The following is a 17,124-nucleotide window of genomic DNA, read 5'->3' as shown; positions in this document are numbered from 1 at the left end:
AACCAGTCTCCCTCTGGTCCCGGGGCAGCTCTTTCTCTGTCCTGTCCCCGTGCTTTAATAAAATCACCTTTCTGCACCAAAGACATCTCAAGAATTCCTTCTTGGCCATAGGCTTTGAACCCCTACCACTCCAAAATCAGTTGGTACTCTGGCCGGAACGGTGATAAGACCCAGAAACTTGATGCCCTCTCTTTATTCCTGTCCTTATACAAAATTGTCTTGGGCATAGGTCACCTAAGTCGCCAGGATGGCTGCCAATCTTAGGACAGACTCCCGTGTAAGCTTTCCTCCTCATAGGCTAACAGTGTTCCCCTTCACATTTCTGGTCTAGCTGCTTCTGGCGGTGGAACCTCCCCCTGGCAGCCAGCCAAAACTAGCACACAATTGAATTAGAACCCAACCAGGACCATTTCCTAGGAAGCTGGCTGTAAGGACTACATTCTAAGGAATGTCACTTAGATCATGATGGATTTCTATCTTTATTGTTTTTGGATAATGCTCTCTGGTGAAGTTTTGGGGTGATGGGAGGGTGTCGTGGGGTCCAGAGCCAATGACCAAGAAAGAATTCTTGAAGACATCTTTGGTGCAAAAAGGTGATTTTATTAAAGCACGGGAACAGGAACCATTGGCCAGAGGAGCCACACCAGGGTTGTGATGGGTAACTCATTATATACCCTCAGGTTGGGAGGGGGGTCAGGGATAGAGTAAGAATTTTGGAATTCTGGAATTTTGGAAGCAAGGTTTCCAGGACCCTGAGGGGCTAGCTGTTGCTAGGGAAGCACCATTTATCGCCGTTTAATAAACTCTCAGTCATGAGAATCCTTTATCTCAGGGGTAGCTGAGATAAAGGAAGCAGACTTATAGGATCCTCCAAGTTGGGATAATGTGAAGCTAAGGTTCTCTTTTGCCCCCAGCAAAGTGTCATCATTGAGGCAGCTGAGCTCCTAGAAGGAGGTCACTCTGACAGTTTCAAGGACTTGTCAATGGGCTGTAGGCAGTAAAGGAAGTTAGTTTTTCATTTGCCTTGGTTTCCCACATCGCCATGGCAAGCACTTAAACCCCTTTCCTTTGTTCTTGGGTAGCTGGGAGTATCCAAGGAATGTTCCATCTGGGGTGTGGGGGTGGGTGCCAGCTTGTGCTTTGCCTCTCAGCCTGCCTCATCCTCCCTCCTCATCCTCTACTAACTACTTAAATTACAAAATTGGGTAATTTCACCTTGTAAAACTTTTTTAGTGCTTTCCATGGGTTAAAAACAGCAGGTTCTTCAAGAAACTAAAGCATGGCCTCCATAGCATGCTCTTCAAAGACTAGGTAAACCAAAGCATGACCATCAGTGCATGTTCTTTAAGGCCCAGCCTTCTATGGCACGACTTTCAAGGTATGGTACTGGGTCCATATGCCAGGAACCAATTTAGCCTAGGATGCAATGGGTAAGTGGAGGGATGCCAGCATCCTTTCCATGAGGACCTTTTACGGGGCCTTCCCCGGGGCAGGACTGCCTTCAGTGGTAAGGTACTGATCCATATATAGTGATCCTTATCGATTTTTGTTCAAGGGATGCCTTGGGTCGCTTTTGACATCAGGAACCTCTGACATATCATGCATGGGATGCCACCCAGGAATCAAGGGAGGGGGTAATTTCTGGTAATGGACCCTAGGGAACACTAGAGCTTCTTCTTCAGTCCCCAGTGGCTCTCTCTTGGGATGCTTTGACCCACTGGAAACAATTCAGATTGCAAAATTTAGGAAAGAGCCGATCTCCTGTAACACTGCATGGCATTAGTGGGATCTGACACATCTCTTCTGCAGGAAACAGGGCAAATGGACAGAGGCACCCTAAGTCTAAGTCTTCAGCACTCTAAATCAGCACCCGGACCCAAGGGCCTCTTGCAGGATGGGTTTGATCAAATGTGTTTGGCTAGTAAACTCCCTCCTGACATATTGGATGATAATTATCTAACTAAGGCTCCTTCTGATAGAACTCAGGTTGCTTAGGAAACCCAGGTCAATCCTGGAAACGGGGACACTGACTTTCTCTCTCTGTTCCTCCTAGTAGATGTGAGGACTTCTCCCTCATTCATTTCCTGGGTTAATGGCTATGACAACTGGAGCCACTGTGGTTAGTTTAACTCAGGACAGGGACTTCAAGAAATATTCCCCATGCAGCTGCTAAAACTCCCTTTGTTTGGGGGAAATTTCCTGTCTTCTCTGGCCTGACATGGACTCCATATTTCCACTTTGGTGGGAAAAAAGAAAAAGAAAAAGAAAAACATAGCATCTGCTCCTCTGTCGGAGATGGCAAGGTTTAGAACGGGAATCATCTGTCTCTGCCTTCTGCTAGCACCTCGCCTCTTCTACCCTCCCCTCCTCCTCCTCCTGTTTCTGGGTACAGCCTGTATAACTGGTTCCTATAGCATCCTCAGTGCCTAAGGCACCACTGGCTTCTCCTCCCCTCAACGTCAAGGAGCAGAGAGCAACCCTCTTGGAGTGCCCACTTCAGGTTTCCTCTCCTGTGTCCCAGGTAAAAACTGACAATGGGGAACAATTGGTTAACTTTTAAGTGGATGCAGGTGGAACATATTCGGTTTGAACTAATTTAAGTGTGTTGATTTAGGAGCGCCTGGGTGGCTCAGTCGGTTGAGCGTCCAACTTCAGCTCAGGTCATGATCTCACGGTTTGTGGATTCGAGCCCCGCGTCGGGCTCTGTGCTGACAGCTCAGAGCCTGGAGCCTGTCTTCGGATTCTGTGTCTTCCTCTCTCTCTGACACTCCGCTGCGCATGCTGTCTCTCTCTCTCTCAAAAATAAATAAATTGAAAATGATTTAAAAAAAATAAGTGTGTTGATTTAATTAAGATAGGCATTTTTTANGACTAAGCCACCCAGGCGCCCCAAGATAGGCATGTCTTTAGGGTTATCAGCATTAAATATGAAATGTGTTCTTTCCAGGTTTGCTGAAGGTCAAATAACATCATGTTATCTCTGTTGCAATTTGTTAGCAAAAAAGATGACTTAAATTAATGGTTAGTGTTGTCTGTCTCAACGTTTTCATGGGTAATTGTTAAGATAGCTTTCAAAGTCTTTGGCAGTCTTTGGAAACTTTAAAGTCTTGCTTGCCTGATAAATGGGATTGAATTCATTGGACATCTAGGTCCTTTTGAAATAGAACAGAGTGCTAAAGCATTGATTACTAAACGCAGGTTTGTGATTTTAACTTTTTTTTAATGTTTATTTATTTTTGAGAGAGAGAGAGAGACAGAGCATGAGCAGGGAAGGGGCAGAGAGAGAGACATACAGAATTGGGAGCAGGCTTCAGGCTCTGAGCTGTCAGCACAGAGCCCGACGCGGGGCTCAGACTCACTAGCTGTGAGATGGTGACCTGAGGTGAAGTCAGCCACCCAATGGACTGAGACACCCAGGCGCCCCAGTGATTTTAACTTCTTATTGCAGAGAAACTGATGCTATTTGGGTCTGTTGGTAAACATGCTTAGTGCTTGATTAAATCATAACTTTGCCATCAAATTTCACAATTGGTAACTACTTAGTTTTCACTGGAAACTAAGGTTTCTAAGAGCTAAAATTCTGCTAAATGTAGTTAAGACTGATGAAAAGAAGAGAAACGACTCTACGTAAAAAAAAAAAAAAGTTGAAGATGTGTAAGAAAGTTATAAACAATGGGAATGATGAAGTTTTGGGGTGAGGGTGGGATGGTCTGGAGCCAATGACCGAGAAAGAATTCTTGAAGATGTGTGTCTTTGATGCCAAAAGGTGATTTTTTTAAAGCACAGGGACAGGACCCGTGGGCAGGGGGAGCTGCGCTGGGGTCCTGAGGGGTAACTCGTTATATACCCTCAGGTTGGTAGGGATCAGGGATAGAGTAAGTCTCTAAGGAATTTTGGAAGCAAGGTTTCTGGGACCCTAAGGGGCTAGCGGTTGCTAGGGAAATGCCATTTATTACCGTTCAATAAAAACCCCAGTCATGAGACCCTTCAGATGCATATGGGGGTCGGGTGGGGGTATAAGCTGGGAGCATGCCTGCCAGCATAGATCTTGGGGCAGTTGAGATAAAGGAAGAAGACTTACAGGATCCTCGAAGTTGGGACCATGTTAAGCTAAGGTTCTCTTTTGCCCCCAGCAAAGTGTTATCATCGAGGCAGCTGAGCTTCTAGAGGGAGGTCACTCTGCTGGCTTCAAGGACTTGTCAGTGAGCTGTAGGCAGTCAGGGAATTCAGTTTTCATTTGCCTTAGTTTCCCACATCACCATGGCAAGCACTTACTCCTTTCCTTTGTTCTTGGGTACCCCGGAGTGTCCGAGGAATGTCACACTTATTCTGTCTGGGGGGGTTGGGGGAGAGTGGTGCCAGCCTGTATTTTGCCTCAGTTTGCCCCATGCTCCCCCATCAGAAATACATTTTTGTTGAAGGTAAAAGAAAGTAATTTTGTCCTCATTGAGACTGGTTGTTTGCAGACAATTGGCTTGGGACAAAATCTAAATGCAAAGGAAAGTTGTAGAAGGTTCGTGAAGAAAAATCTTTAAAAAGGAATGTTATGTGTAGCTCAGGAAGGACTAAGATTCAAATAAATGGATTTTTTAAGTTACATTGGTTTGAGATTGAAATTCTGCTTTTCTCTTGTTAAAAAAAAGTTTTCTTGGATTGTTGATCTGCTCTTGATAAAAAAACATATACAAAGGTGTGTTTTTTTTCTTTTGACAGTCAGGAAAACCAAAGCTTATGTTTTTTCTTTATCAAGTCTTTGATTACTTGAAGGTAAAACTTCTCAATGTTGGGGCACCTGGGTGTCTCAGTCAGTTAAGCATCCGACTTCGGCTCAGGTCATGATCTTGCGGTTTGTGGGTTCAAGCCCCACGTCGGGCTCTATGCTGACAGCTCAGACCCTAGAGCCTGTTTCAGATTCTGTGTCTCCCTCTCTCTCTGCCCCTCCCCTGCTCGTGCCCTGTCTCTCTGTCTCTCAAAAATAAAAAAAAGTTAAACATTTTTTTAAAAAACTCAATGCTAAAGGACCTAGGTTTTGCTAACAGTAAGATAACCCTACATATTTGCCTTTGGAATCTTTTATTGACATCTTGGTTAAACAAATAATTAAGATTTTTAATGATCTGTAACCCTGTTTAGGATGTGCTTTATAACTTTGTAAGTTTTTCACAAACTTCCCAAGATTTAAATTGTAAATGAAGTCTCTGACTAATGAGGCCTTTTAAAAAAATTTTTTTAACTGTATTGTCTTTTTTAAATATAGTTTATTGTCAGGTTGATTTCCATATAACACCCAGTGCTCATGCCCACAAGTGCCCTCCTCCGTGCCCATCACCCCACCTCCCCCCACCCCCATCAGCTGACGGTTTGTTCTCAGCATTTAAGAGTCTCCCCTCTCCTTAACTATTTTTTTCCCCTTCCCCTCCCCCTTGGTCCTCTGTTAAGTTTCTCCTGTTCCACATATGAGTGAAAACATATGATATTTGTCCTTCTCTGCCTGACTTATCTCGCTCAGCATAACACCCTCAAGGTCCATCCATGTTGCTACACATGGCCAGATTTCATTGTTTCTCATTGCCGTGTAGTATTCCATCGTATAGATAAACCACATCTTCTTGATCCATTCGTCCGTGGATGGACACTTAGGCTCTTTCCATGTTTTAGCTATTGTGGAGAGTGCTGCTATGAACATTGGGGTACATGGGCTCCTATGCATCCGCACTCCTGGATCCCTTGGGTAAATTCCTAGCAGTGCTATTGTTGGGTCATAGGGGAGTTCTATTGTTAACTTTTTGAGGAACCTCCACACTTTTCCAGAGCAGCTGCACCGGTTTACATTCCCACCAATGGTATAGGAGCGTGCCCGTTTCTCCACATCCTCGCCAGCATCTATAGCCTCCTGATTTGTTCATTTTAGCCACTCTGACCGGGGTGAGGTGGTATCTCAGTGTGGTTTTGATTTGTGTTTCCCTAATGATGAGGGACGCTGAGCATAATGAGACCTTTTTATTTGCTATGTTAAGTTACTCTGGAAGCAATGTCAAACAAATCATGGTAAACCTTGGTTTTACGGGGTTTTTTAGATTGTATTGCTTGGGTAAATGCTCTAACTGTATATACAAATGCAATTCCTAAAGTTTTAATATGTCTTGGTAATAAGGTTGTCACTTGATATTCTGATTGTCAAAGTATTATGTGTCACAGAAATAACCGAATTTCCTTGCCGATTGCATCGTCGTGAACTCTCATCAGATCTTTCGCCATGTTCACTTTTGAGTCGTCTTGTGTGTTATACTTTTGTGACTCTTGTTTAAAACATTGCTGGTTCTCTAATGTTTGCTCTTCCAGATTAAGGAAATTATCTAAGATATCCGTGATACACAATAATAGGGTAAAGTATCTCTCTGTAAACAAACTAAGGTGTTTAATTTTTCTCTCTCCCTTATCCCTCTGAAACTCACAAACTCTCAGTGAATTTTTCCTTGGCAATCACACTTGAAATATGGGTCACTTTACCAAGGCTTTGACTTGGAATGTCCTATTTGACGGTGACATGCATAGGCATCGACATAGATACGGCATAGATATAGACACAGACTCAGATATGACCAGACAGCTTTAAGGAACTAAGGTTGACTTTATGAAACATAGAGCCATTCAGCCCCTCGGAAGTGTTGGCCTGATACCTTCCAAAGTTCCCAGCAGCCTTACCAGGTAAATAACTTCACTTCCTGGCAGGTGCAGGAAACCTCAGGATACTCTAAGGACCTCGTGAAGGTAGATTTCACCAAAATCTACAGGGATGACTGGCAAATGCTTGACTTGGCTCTTAACCTGGAGAGGCCACTAAATGTTCAATCTAGACATTCCTTATAAAAAGTTCCAGCAAGGGGCACCTGGGTGGCTTAGTCAGTGAAGCGTCCGACTTTCGCTTAGGTCATGATCTCGTGGTTCGTGGGTTCGAGCCCCGCGTCGGGCTCTGTGCTGACTGCCAGCTCAGAGCCTGGAGCCTCTTTCAGAGTCTGTGACTCCCTCTCTCTCTGACCCTCCCCTGCTCACGCTGTCTCTCTCTCTCTCTCTCCTAGAAATAAATAAAATATTTATAAAAAAAAAAGTTCCAGTAAATCACATTTTCAAAGACCTATATGACCAATAGCAGTTCTTCTTGAGGTTATGTAAAGAATTGGGCCGAGTTTGTTAAAATTAGACTCATTTTACGAACAAACTCGTCTTGATTTGGCTCTCTCTGGAAATGAGGGTTACTAGAGAGACAACTTACAGGTCAGTAACACACCTCTATGGATATTAAATTCAGTTCTGATGTGTTTAAATGTTTGTTGTTTGCCTAAGTTAGACAACTTGGGGTAAACCTCAGAAAATTTATCACGGTAGCACAGCTATGGACAATCTCCTTGCTTGTTATTCTGTGGGGATAATAACAGGATGCCATGGGCATGTGATCATTTAAACAACTGGGAAAATGGGATGGACCCTCCCGACCATTGCATATAAGTCTTTTCTCACTGCAGACCTGTCAATAGATAAAGACTGTATTGCTTTATTAAATTATTCACTTGATGCTGGGTTAATTCATAAATCTCTAAATACACAGACCATATCCTCCCTAAACCTGATCTTCCAGTTACTAGGAACCCACCCAGTATAAATGCAGGAGACCTGGTTTGTTTAAAAGATGGGAAGTCTAACGCAGAAGGGGATTTAACTCCAACGTGGAAGGGCCCCTACTGGATCATATTAAGTACTCCCACTGCAGCAGTTAGAGGGGCACTCTTCCCAGGCCCTATATCTAGAATAAAGCCTTCTTTATTCCTCCTTCAGAGGAAACCAATGAGCAAACTAATGTACCTTCTTATTCGTTTATAGGAATAAGGTTTATAGCTATGGAAGACCTCAGGGTTCTCTTCAAGCAAAATTGATGATTGTCCCTTTCTTCTTCATTCTCCTTTCCTCGATTTGTAGTAACCGATGATCCTTTCTACTCAAGAAGGTTCAAGTATGCTGTCCACATTGGATTCAGCTGCCTCTGCCTTCGTAACTCCCCTACACTTTCCCCGACTGACCAATATTGACCCATAGGTAGGGACCACTCTACACCTCCACTCAGCAAGAAGAAGCTACCGAAGATGAGACCTTCCACCTTCAGCGACCTTCAAGATTTAAGGGTCGTAACTGTTCATGGGCCATGTGATGAGGGGGCATGAGGCCGGCTGAGGGCAAAGCACCCCGGGGGGGATGTGTGTGATACTCCTCCTGGCTGCCCAAGAACAGAGGAAAGGACAGAAAACAAGTGATTGAACTGATAGAGATCACAGGAACTGAGTCTCCATCAGTTTACAAATATCTTAGTAAATTACAAGAAAAAGGCAATCGATCTCCAGAAATCCGTAGCCCCAACATCACCCTCCCTTCCAGAGTGATGTGTGGAGCAAAGGCAAGAGGTAATGGCAGGTAAAATTAAATTTCCTCATAACCTGCTGCCCACGGGTCCCGTCTCCGTGCTTTAATAAGACCACCCTTTTGCACCGAGGACGTCTCAAGAATTCTTTCTTGGCCGAGGGCTCCAGACCCATGTGGTCCAAAACCCACATCACAGAGAGCACACGCGGTCTCGGACATGGATCTGGGTTCTCTCTTAGCTGCTCACAAGCTGTGTGACCCTGGGAAAGTGACTTCACTGCTCTGAACCCAAATCACAGCTTGGTATGGAAGGCTGGGTAAACTGGGAGGCCGATTACACGTCCTGAATGTCTTCCCTCTGCAGGAATCCCAGGCCTGCTCCCTCTGTGACTCCGCCACCGCCTCAGGCCACAGGAGAGGCCACCTGTCAGTTGAGACTGAATTCTGGTATTGTCCTGAGTATCTGAAATCTTTTGTCTCTCCCTGCGCCCCCAGACCGCTCCTCACCTTGCCCTAAGCAGGTGGTGGGGTGGCTGCGTGGGAGTGGAGAAGCCATAACCTGCGTAGGGCTGTGGGGGAGGCCAGTCTGTCCTGTCTTACTGTCTGTCCGGCCTTACCATAGTGCTCCACCATCCAGGCCCCAGCGACCCTGGAGCCTGCTTCTCTCCACAGCTCTCTGCTCTCCCTGCTCTCCCTCCCTCTCTCTCACACAGACCACGGGACTATCTCGTGGGCATAACAGCCCAGGCCATGCTATCATACGCCCCGGAAGCGGGGTCATCAGCTCTCCATCCTGCCCGCACAAACCCATGTTCCAACCACAGAGAATTCTGTGCTCTAAATGCCACCACGGCTCTGCATCCTTGCCCAGGCTGTGTTTCCATCCTGAAATGCTCTCCCTGCCTTCTTATCCAGGTACCCATCCGTCATCAACGGAACCACAGAAATACGGATCGAGCTTCCCCTATGTGCGCCGTGGGGTGGGAAACGGTGAGGGCACGGAGAAGACAGAAGCTATGGGTAGACGGACCGCCAGCAATTCCTTCCGACCTGCACCCTCCAACACAAACCCCTATACACACACACACACACACACACCCCTCCAGGCCTTAGCACGCTCTTCCCTCTGCTAGTGATCGTCCCTGCAGCCCCTGGTGACCATAGCAGATGCAACTTGCCGGGTTTAGCTCACATGCCGCTTTCTCCAGGAGCCCTGGCCCCAAGCTCCTCGTTCTCTCCTTTCACCTGGTGCCGCTGGGTTTGGACCTCCCCACAGGGCACTCAAAAAGCGTGTTTGAATTCTGGCCGGCTCTGTGTCCTGCGGCCTCAGTTGTCCCACCCGTGAAATGGAATAGTTACATCTAACTCACAGGTGTTTGTACAGAGTAAATGAAATAGTACACTGACCACCTTGTACTGAATGCTAAATACATGCTAACTATTAACCAACACCATCCTAATTTCGGCATCCTTAGCACTGGGCACAGGACTGACTATATAATTGGGGTCAAATACTTTGGTGGCCGGATGGATGGGTGGCTGGCTGGATGGTGTATACACGGAGAGATCTTTGCTGGTTTTCTACAGCAGTTTGGGGTGGGGGGTGAAGAACCAGGATGAACTTAAAAAAACTGATCTTGATCCACATACCAGAGATTGTCTCATATGAGCCTCATAATAAGACGATATTAATAGCAGAACAAGGAAGTGGTTATTCAGAGAGGTTAAGTCAGTGAAGCAGCGTCACATAGTGAATAAGAGACAGTCAGGACCGGGAGCTTCCTGGATACCTGGAAGGAGGAGGGAGGCTGGCTTCGGATTGGATGTCCCCAATCTCAGACTGGAAACTCTTGGAGGGCAGGGCCTCCGTGGGGGCAGGGCTGCCTCGCGGGCAGTAGAAGCTGCTCTGCCGGAGATCTAGACTTAAAGGAGAGGGAAGGCTGGGCTGAGAAGGGGGCTGTGGGGCTTCCCAGACACCCTTCCTTCTCAGCTTCTCCAGCGGGAGCCCTCTGCACAGAAGGAGTTAACCTGGGGCTTAACTTCTTGAAAGAACCCAGAGCTTTTATTCCTTGATCTCAACCGCTCCCTTCCTTTGCAAAGTCTTCCTTGATCTTTACACCTCCCGCAGGTCCCTCCTCCTTTCTCTCACCTCCTGGACTCCAAAAACTGTCTGACTGCCAGTGCGGGTCAATGGTTAACACTCAGCCGGCTTTATATAAACTTGCCCCGGCCGGCCGCCTACCCGCTGCGCCGCTCCTTCCGTTCCCTGGATCCCGGAGACAGCGGCTCCAGCGGCCCTCGTGGGTCCACACCATGGCCACCTGCTGGCAGGGCCTGTGGGCCTATCGCTCCTACCTGATTGTGTACTTGCTGCCCATTTTCCTGCTGCCTCTGCCCATCCTCATCCCCATGAAGGTAAGGCCTTGGGGTTCTGGGCACAGACAAACTCCAAAAGGGTCGGGGGGGGGGGCGGCAAAGCTTCTGGGCAATAGCTGGGCACCTTAGGACCAGCAGAGCCCACTCAGCACCCCCTCTCCTGGGAACGAGAGACTATGACCTGGCCCTCCTGAGGCTGAGGCTTACGAGGGCAAAGGAGGCTTTGGCTTGGCACTCGGCAGCAGTGGCCCAATGTCAATTGCTCAGATGCACTCGAAATCTACTGCCCTGAGAGACAGGAAGCCAGTTCCACAAAGAAGGTGCAGGTGGCAGCCGAGGGGGCTATCTGCCTACTGTGTGCTCCCCCAGCCCTGGACTGGGCTCAGTGGGGCGCGAGACAGGGGCAGGAAGGGGGTAGAAGGAAGCTGGCTTCAGGCAGTTTGCGCCTTTAAGAATGTAAACAGAAAGAGAAAGAGCTCACCTGGATCCTAAAGGCTAAGTCAGCGGAGGGAGAGGAGTGGGAACCGGACGGACAGGACTCGGCCAGTTGGCACCGTAGACCCCATACCCCGGATGGAGGGAGAGGTACCCCAGCCTCCTGCTTCCCTCCACCGGGCAGCAGGTGCCATACTTTGGCTCCCATTTATTGGAGCCCCCACCACAAACCCTGTACTGTGCACCCAGTAACCCTTCCTCTCATCTTTTGCCCCCCCTTCCCCCCACCATGGACCCTTCCTCTCATCTTAAGAGGTGGGTCTGACTGTCCCATTTTACAGATGGGAAAAGTGAGGCTAGGTCACTTACCCGCATCCCAACGCAGATCCTGGTTTCATGGAGCTTGGAGATTATACACGTTGGGGGCCACCTTGTAAGGAAAAGAACATAAAATTATGAATCTGAGATTATGGGGCTTTGGGACAGGTCAGTTCAGGAGGAGGGTCTTGAAGTTCAAGCTTCATAGCAGGTCACAGAATTAGAAAGTGGCTGCGCTGGGGGTGTGGTCTAGCTCCAAAGGCTGTGCTGACTTCTCTCCACCCTGCTGCTTCCCGAAATCGAATCCCAGCTCCGGCCCCACCCCACAATCCCAGCACTGCCCACTAGCTCTTTTCTTGGTACAGATAAGGAAATCGAGGCAGGCTTTTTGTTCGTGGTATCCCAAAGGGGTGAGGGACTGGGAGTGGAGGGGCCCAGCTCCTGGGCCCCTGACACTTGGTAAGTGATAAGGCCTGGCTGATCTTTGAGGTCACTCTCGTCTCAGGCCAAAGCCAGTGACATCTCTGTGCTGGGGACCCATCGGATGGGTTCTCAGGTTGGGCCAAGTGTGTTAACTACGGGAGGAAGGACAGACAAGGGGCCGTGATTCCCATTTTGCCCCCCAGGTAAGTACAGCCCAGAAAGATCCAGTAATTGCCCAGCGTCACACAGGAAAGCCCGAGTCAGAACTAGAAGGCAGATCTCCTGGCGGGAGAGCGGTGCGTCAGGGCTCCCGACTTCCCTGGGCTGCGCCCAGTCAGGCTGCCTGCCTGTGTCCTGACTCAGATGAACTGCTCCTGGCCCTCCAGTGGGGCCCTGGATACCAGCTCCTCTCCGGGGCCTTGCTCCTGTAATTATCCTCTCCCTCTCTCTCTCTCTCTCTCTCTCTCTCCTGCCTCATCAATTTCTCCCTCTCTGCCTAATCTCTTCCATTAGCATACAAACCTGGGACGCTATCTCTCACCTTAAAAACCAAACCCTCCTTGCATCCCACATCCCCCTCCGGAGGCCGGCTGTCTCTGACTCTCACAACGAAGGCCTCGAAATCTGTCTGCTCCGCACGTGTCTTTCCTTACGACAGCTCCAATCTCTGGGGCCCCTGGGTGGCTCAGTCGGTTAAGTGTCGACTTCGGCTCAGGTCATGATCTTACAGTTCGTGAGTTTGAGCCCCACGTGGGGCTCTGTGCTGACAGCTCAGAGCCTGGAGACTACTTCAGATTCTGTGTCTCCCTCTCTCTCTGCCCCTTCCCGCTCATGCTCTGTCTCTCAAACATGAATACACATTTTTAAAAATTTAAAAAAAAAAAAGATTTTATTTTTAAGTATTCTCTATATCCAACATGGGGCTTGAACTCACAACCCCAAGATCAAGAGTTGCATGCTCTACCGACTGAGCCAACCAGGTGCCCCTAGAGCCATTCCTGACTCCGCTTTTCCTTTCATTTCCACATGGCACCAGGGGGTCCTGTTGACTCGATATCCATGAAATATTTTTTTGAGAGAGAGAGAGAGAGGGCATAAGTGAGCAAGGGGCAGAAAGAATCCCAGAAGTGTCAGAGAGAGAGAGAGAAGCAGAGCTCACCGGAAGTGGGGCTCCAGCTCACCTGCTATGGGACTCGAACTCGCGAACTGGGAGATCACCACCTGAGCTGAAGTCAGATGCTTAATGACTGAGCCACCACAATGCCCCCTCCACAAAACGTTCTGAATGGAATCACCTGCCGCTGCCCGCATGTGACTCCAGGCCACCATAGCCCTGCTCTCCCTGTTCCCAGGACCATTCTTCACCCAGCCACTGCCCTGCGTAAGCCCTTACACAGGCTTCCTGTCCAACTTGAAGCCAAACCCAAACCTCTTAGGGTCTAGAGGGCAGACCCCCTAGTCTCTAATGCCTCGTACCCTACCTCTCGTTCACTCTGTCCCGGTCTCACCAGCTTTCTCTGTGCTCCTCAAATTGCGCATCCCCCTGCCTTGAAATGTTCTTTCCCAGATGAGTGCTTCTCATTCCTTAGGTTTCAGCCTAAATGCACCTCCTCAGAAAAAGCCTTCTCTGACTGCCACCAGGCCAGCCCTAAAACCTCTCGAGAGACAGAGAGACAGAGAGAATTCCAAGCAGGCTCTGCTCTGGCAGTGCAAAGGCCTATGCAGGGCTCGAACCCATGAACTACAGGATCATAACCTGAGCTGAAACCAAGCATCAGACGCTTAATCAACTGAGCCACCCAGTCATCCCTGATGAATTTGTTTCTTTTCTCTTTATTCTCTAACTCTCTATACTAGAGTACAGGCTCCGTGAGAGCAGCGACTTTGTCTTTTTTCCTTGCACAGTCCCTGGTAGCTGGCACATAGTAGGTGCTCAACAAATACCTGTCGAATGAATGCATGAATGTGGGCAAAGCGGAGTCTTGAGTCCCTGCTGTCTGCAGTGAGTCCCCAAGCTTCCTATGCCTCTGGGTCCTGAAGTGGGAAAAGGGAGCCCCAGACTAGGCTCAGACTGGTGTCTGTGTTGTAATAGTTATAATAGTTGACGTTTACTGAGTAGAGTTTACGTGCCCGTCTTTGTGCCAAACACTGCAAAGCACTAGCACATTTATTTCTCACAATATCTTCTCAGTTACTATGAGGTTACTACTATTACCCCATTTTACAGTCATATAAATTGAGGCCCAGGGTAGTCAAGTACTTTGTCTAACGTCCCAGCTAGAGAAAGTCCAGGTCTAACCTGGAAGCTGGCCTTGGGGATCTCTGCCTGGGGCTGTCCAGGGATACAGGGCGGTGGCCTTATTGTGAGTCACCTCTTAAGCCACCTGCCCTCACGTCCGTCCAGCCATCGGCCAGTCCTTCCGCTCTGGTGCCGCCAGGGATGTCTGTGGGGGCTCCTGCTCTGGGCCGGGGGTTCCTGAGAAGGAACCCAGGGTGCTGTTCTCCAGTGACTGTCAGGGTAGAAGTGCCATCGGTGGTCACCCAGAGGTATAGCCAGAAGGCCAAGGAGCTCAGAGGAAGGAGGAAACCCTTCCAAATAAGTCAGGGGAGAATCCGCAGCAGGTGATGTTTGAGTTGGGCCCTGAAGGCCGAGTGAGATTCCAACAGTCAGAGGCATCCATAGAGGGCAGGCCGGGTGGCGACAGGGGCAGCAGCAAAGGTGTGGGGGCTGGAATCGTGGGGGGCGTTCGAGGAAGAGCCGCAGAATCCTTGAAATGCTCGTCACCCTCTGTGGAAGCAGCAGATGCTTGTTCTAGAGCGAGGCAGGTCAGAGCCTTCATTGATTTTTCCAAAAGGCATAACATGGGTTATCAATGAACCCAGGGGAAACTTCTTAGCCAGATCATCAGGCACCAATGTGGGGACAGTGAGGCCTGGGACGTCCTCACTGCTCCCCCAACCCTGTATGTAACCAGACAGTGAAGAGGCCCATCGGTGAGCCAGTAACCTTACGTCCGTCCCTTCATTCACCCATTCGTTCCCTCATTAGGGAACGTGTACTATGTGACAGGGACTGCTTGGGAGGTGGGGGCTGTGGGGCGGGGGGCAGGGGGAAGACACACAAAAGCGTCCACTGTCCTTGTTGTGAAAACCATAAGGGACATGCTGCTCTGGATAAGGTGGTCAAGGAAGGCCTCCTGGGGTAATGACACTTACCCTGGGACCCTAATGGCAAGTAAGACCCAGGCAAGCACAGCTCTGGGCGAAGAGCTGTCCAGGCCCAGCGGGAGCTGCAGAAGCCCAAGGGCAAGGGTGAGCTTGGCAAGGTGAAGGGATAAACAGAAGCCAGTGTGGCGTGGGGGACAGTGAGGACAAGACGGTGTAAATTCACTTAGAGAGGCAGGGGGAAGCCCGCCAATGTCGTCAGCCCTGCGAAGCCAGGGGAAGGAGTTTAGGGTCAAAATGCAGGTGCCCCGCCCCGCCCCGGGACTCGATGGGCCCATCTGTAAAAAACAGTCTCCTAGGGGCACCATGTTGGCCCGGACAGAGCTTAGCTGAAATCTAGATCGTATTTACAAGAAGAGCAGAGGGCAGGATTTCTTCATCTGAATCAGCTGCGCTTCTAGAATATTCTTGAGAACAGTACATTGTGTACGGGCACGTGTGCGCTTTGAAATTTGTGTAATTAAAACACCCTTACCATGAGCTGTCCCTGAATCCCGGAGACGGGGCAGGACTCGGATGATTCACCCCGGGCATAAAGACTGTACAAGGAATTTGGACCTCAGTTCCGGGGCCCACCTCGATCTTTTGAGACTTCCTGGCCCTCGGTCAAGAAGGCAGGGTCCAGGGCATAAAACAGGGATTTGGGAGCCAGATAGATGTGGGTTCAAATCCACTTTGCAGCATGGACAGTAGTGTTGCCTCACTGGCCTTCTCCCCTCTGAGGGGTTCGCTGGACCCTCTGCGTCTTCTCTGAATTCCTAACCCCTGGAACACAACTAGCGCCGGGCACTTCTTTTGTTAATTTATTAATGTTCATTTATTTTTGAGAGAGAGAGACAGAGTGCGAGCAGGGGAGGGAGACACACAATCCGAAGCAGGCTCCGAAGCTGTCAGTACAGAGCCTGACCCGGGGCTCGAACCCACAGAGTCTGAGATCATGACCTGAGCCGAAGTCAGATGCTTAACCGACTGACAACCCACCCAGGCGCCCCTGGCCCCAGGCACTTCTTTTCCAGAGATGACTTCTGTTCACATGGGCCGTTGTCCTCACAAGGGGGCCTCAGTGTTCCCGCCTACGAGGCAGGAAGGTGGGGGGCGGCTGGTCACCCCCACAGGAGCAGTGAGGTGGAATCCAAATTGTGGCCACCAGCAGCACTGGGACTAGGTGGAGACAGGCTTCTGGCCTCTGCGGGGCTCAGGAGCAGGATTAGAAGGAGCCAGCCTCCAAGGCTAGGGGAGTCCCTGGAGGAGAGAGAGAAATCTCCCTGGCTTGGATTTGTGCCCCAATGACCAAAGTGTGACCTATCAGCGCCTGCTCAGTGAAGGTCAAGAATGGGAAAGCAAGGCAGAATCTCAAACAGTACAGTTTCCTGGATCTAATCCAGCAGCGAGGCCCCGGGGCTGTGGCAGGGATCAAACCCACGGAGTGTGGGAGCGCTTGGCTCATTGCGCTCCTGCCTGCTGGTTTGGTCGTTGGTGGACACAGGCAGGCCTGGCCTCGTCCCAGACTGTGAGGTCAGGGCTCCGCCGCCCCCCCACCCCCCGGCAGCTTGTCTTCTCTGACACTCAGAGCCCCATTGTTTCCTTTCGGCCTCTTAGAACAGAAGATGATGGCACCCCCTCATTCCCATTACGGTGCAGAAATAAACAAAGATCTCCCAAATGAGATCAGGCAAAGGATAGGGAGGGAGTCAGCCACCATCGCTTGCTTTTAGCGGAGCCTCCAAGGCAGGAGGGGGGTGGGAACGGGTTCAAGTGGAAAAGGGGAGGCTTCGGGTGTGCCCTGACCGGAGGCTATTGGCCGGGGAGGCTGGCCGGGGGCTGACAGACGCGGCGCATCCCGTGTGATGGGTTAAGGATGCATAGTTGGCTTTCACGGCTTGGTCCTGAGTTGGAAGTGGGGGGTAGCGAGTGGGGGCAAAGGTGGGGGTAGGG

At 49.5% G+C, this 17,124-nt stretch overlaps 1 protein-coding gene across 1 annotated transcript in view; it reads left to right on the top strand.

Annotated features, from left to right (window-relative positions):
- The first annotated feature begins 10,725 nt into the window (after positions 1 to 10,725).
- The window catches only part of SLC13A2 (solute carrier family 13 member 2), a 24,078-nt gene continuing 17,679 nt past the window's right edge, over positions 10,726 to 17,124 (top strand). The window contains exon 1 of the mRNA XM_077749710.1: positions 10,726 to 10,827. Coding sequence (XP_077605836.1) covers positions 10,726 to 10,827 — 102 coding nt within the window. The remainder of the gene's footprint in view (positions 10,828 to 17,124) is intronic.

Source organism: Crocuta crocuta, unplaced genomic scaffold, assembly GCF_008692635.1.
Source record: "Crocuta crocuta isolate KB4526 unplaced genomic scaffold, BGI_CrCroc_1.0 scaffold149, whole genome shotgun sequence".
Taxonomy (NCBI): domain Eukaryota; kingdom Metazoa; phylum Chordata; class Mammalia; order Carnivora; family Hyaenidae; genus Crocuta; species Crocuta crocuta.
The sequence above is the reverse complement of the archived record's forward strand: the minus strand, read 5'-3'. Positions and strand labels throughout refer to the sequence as shown.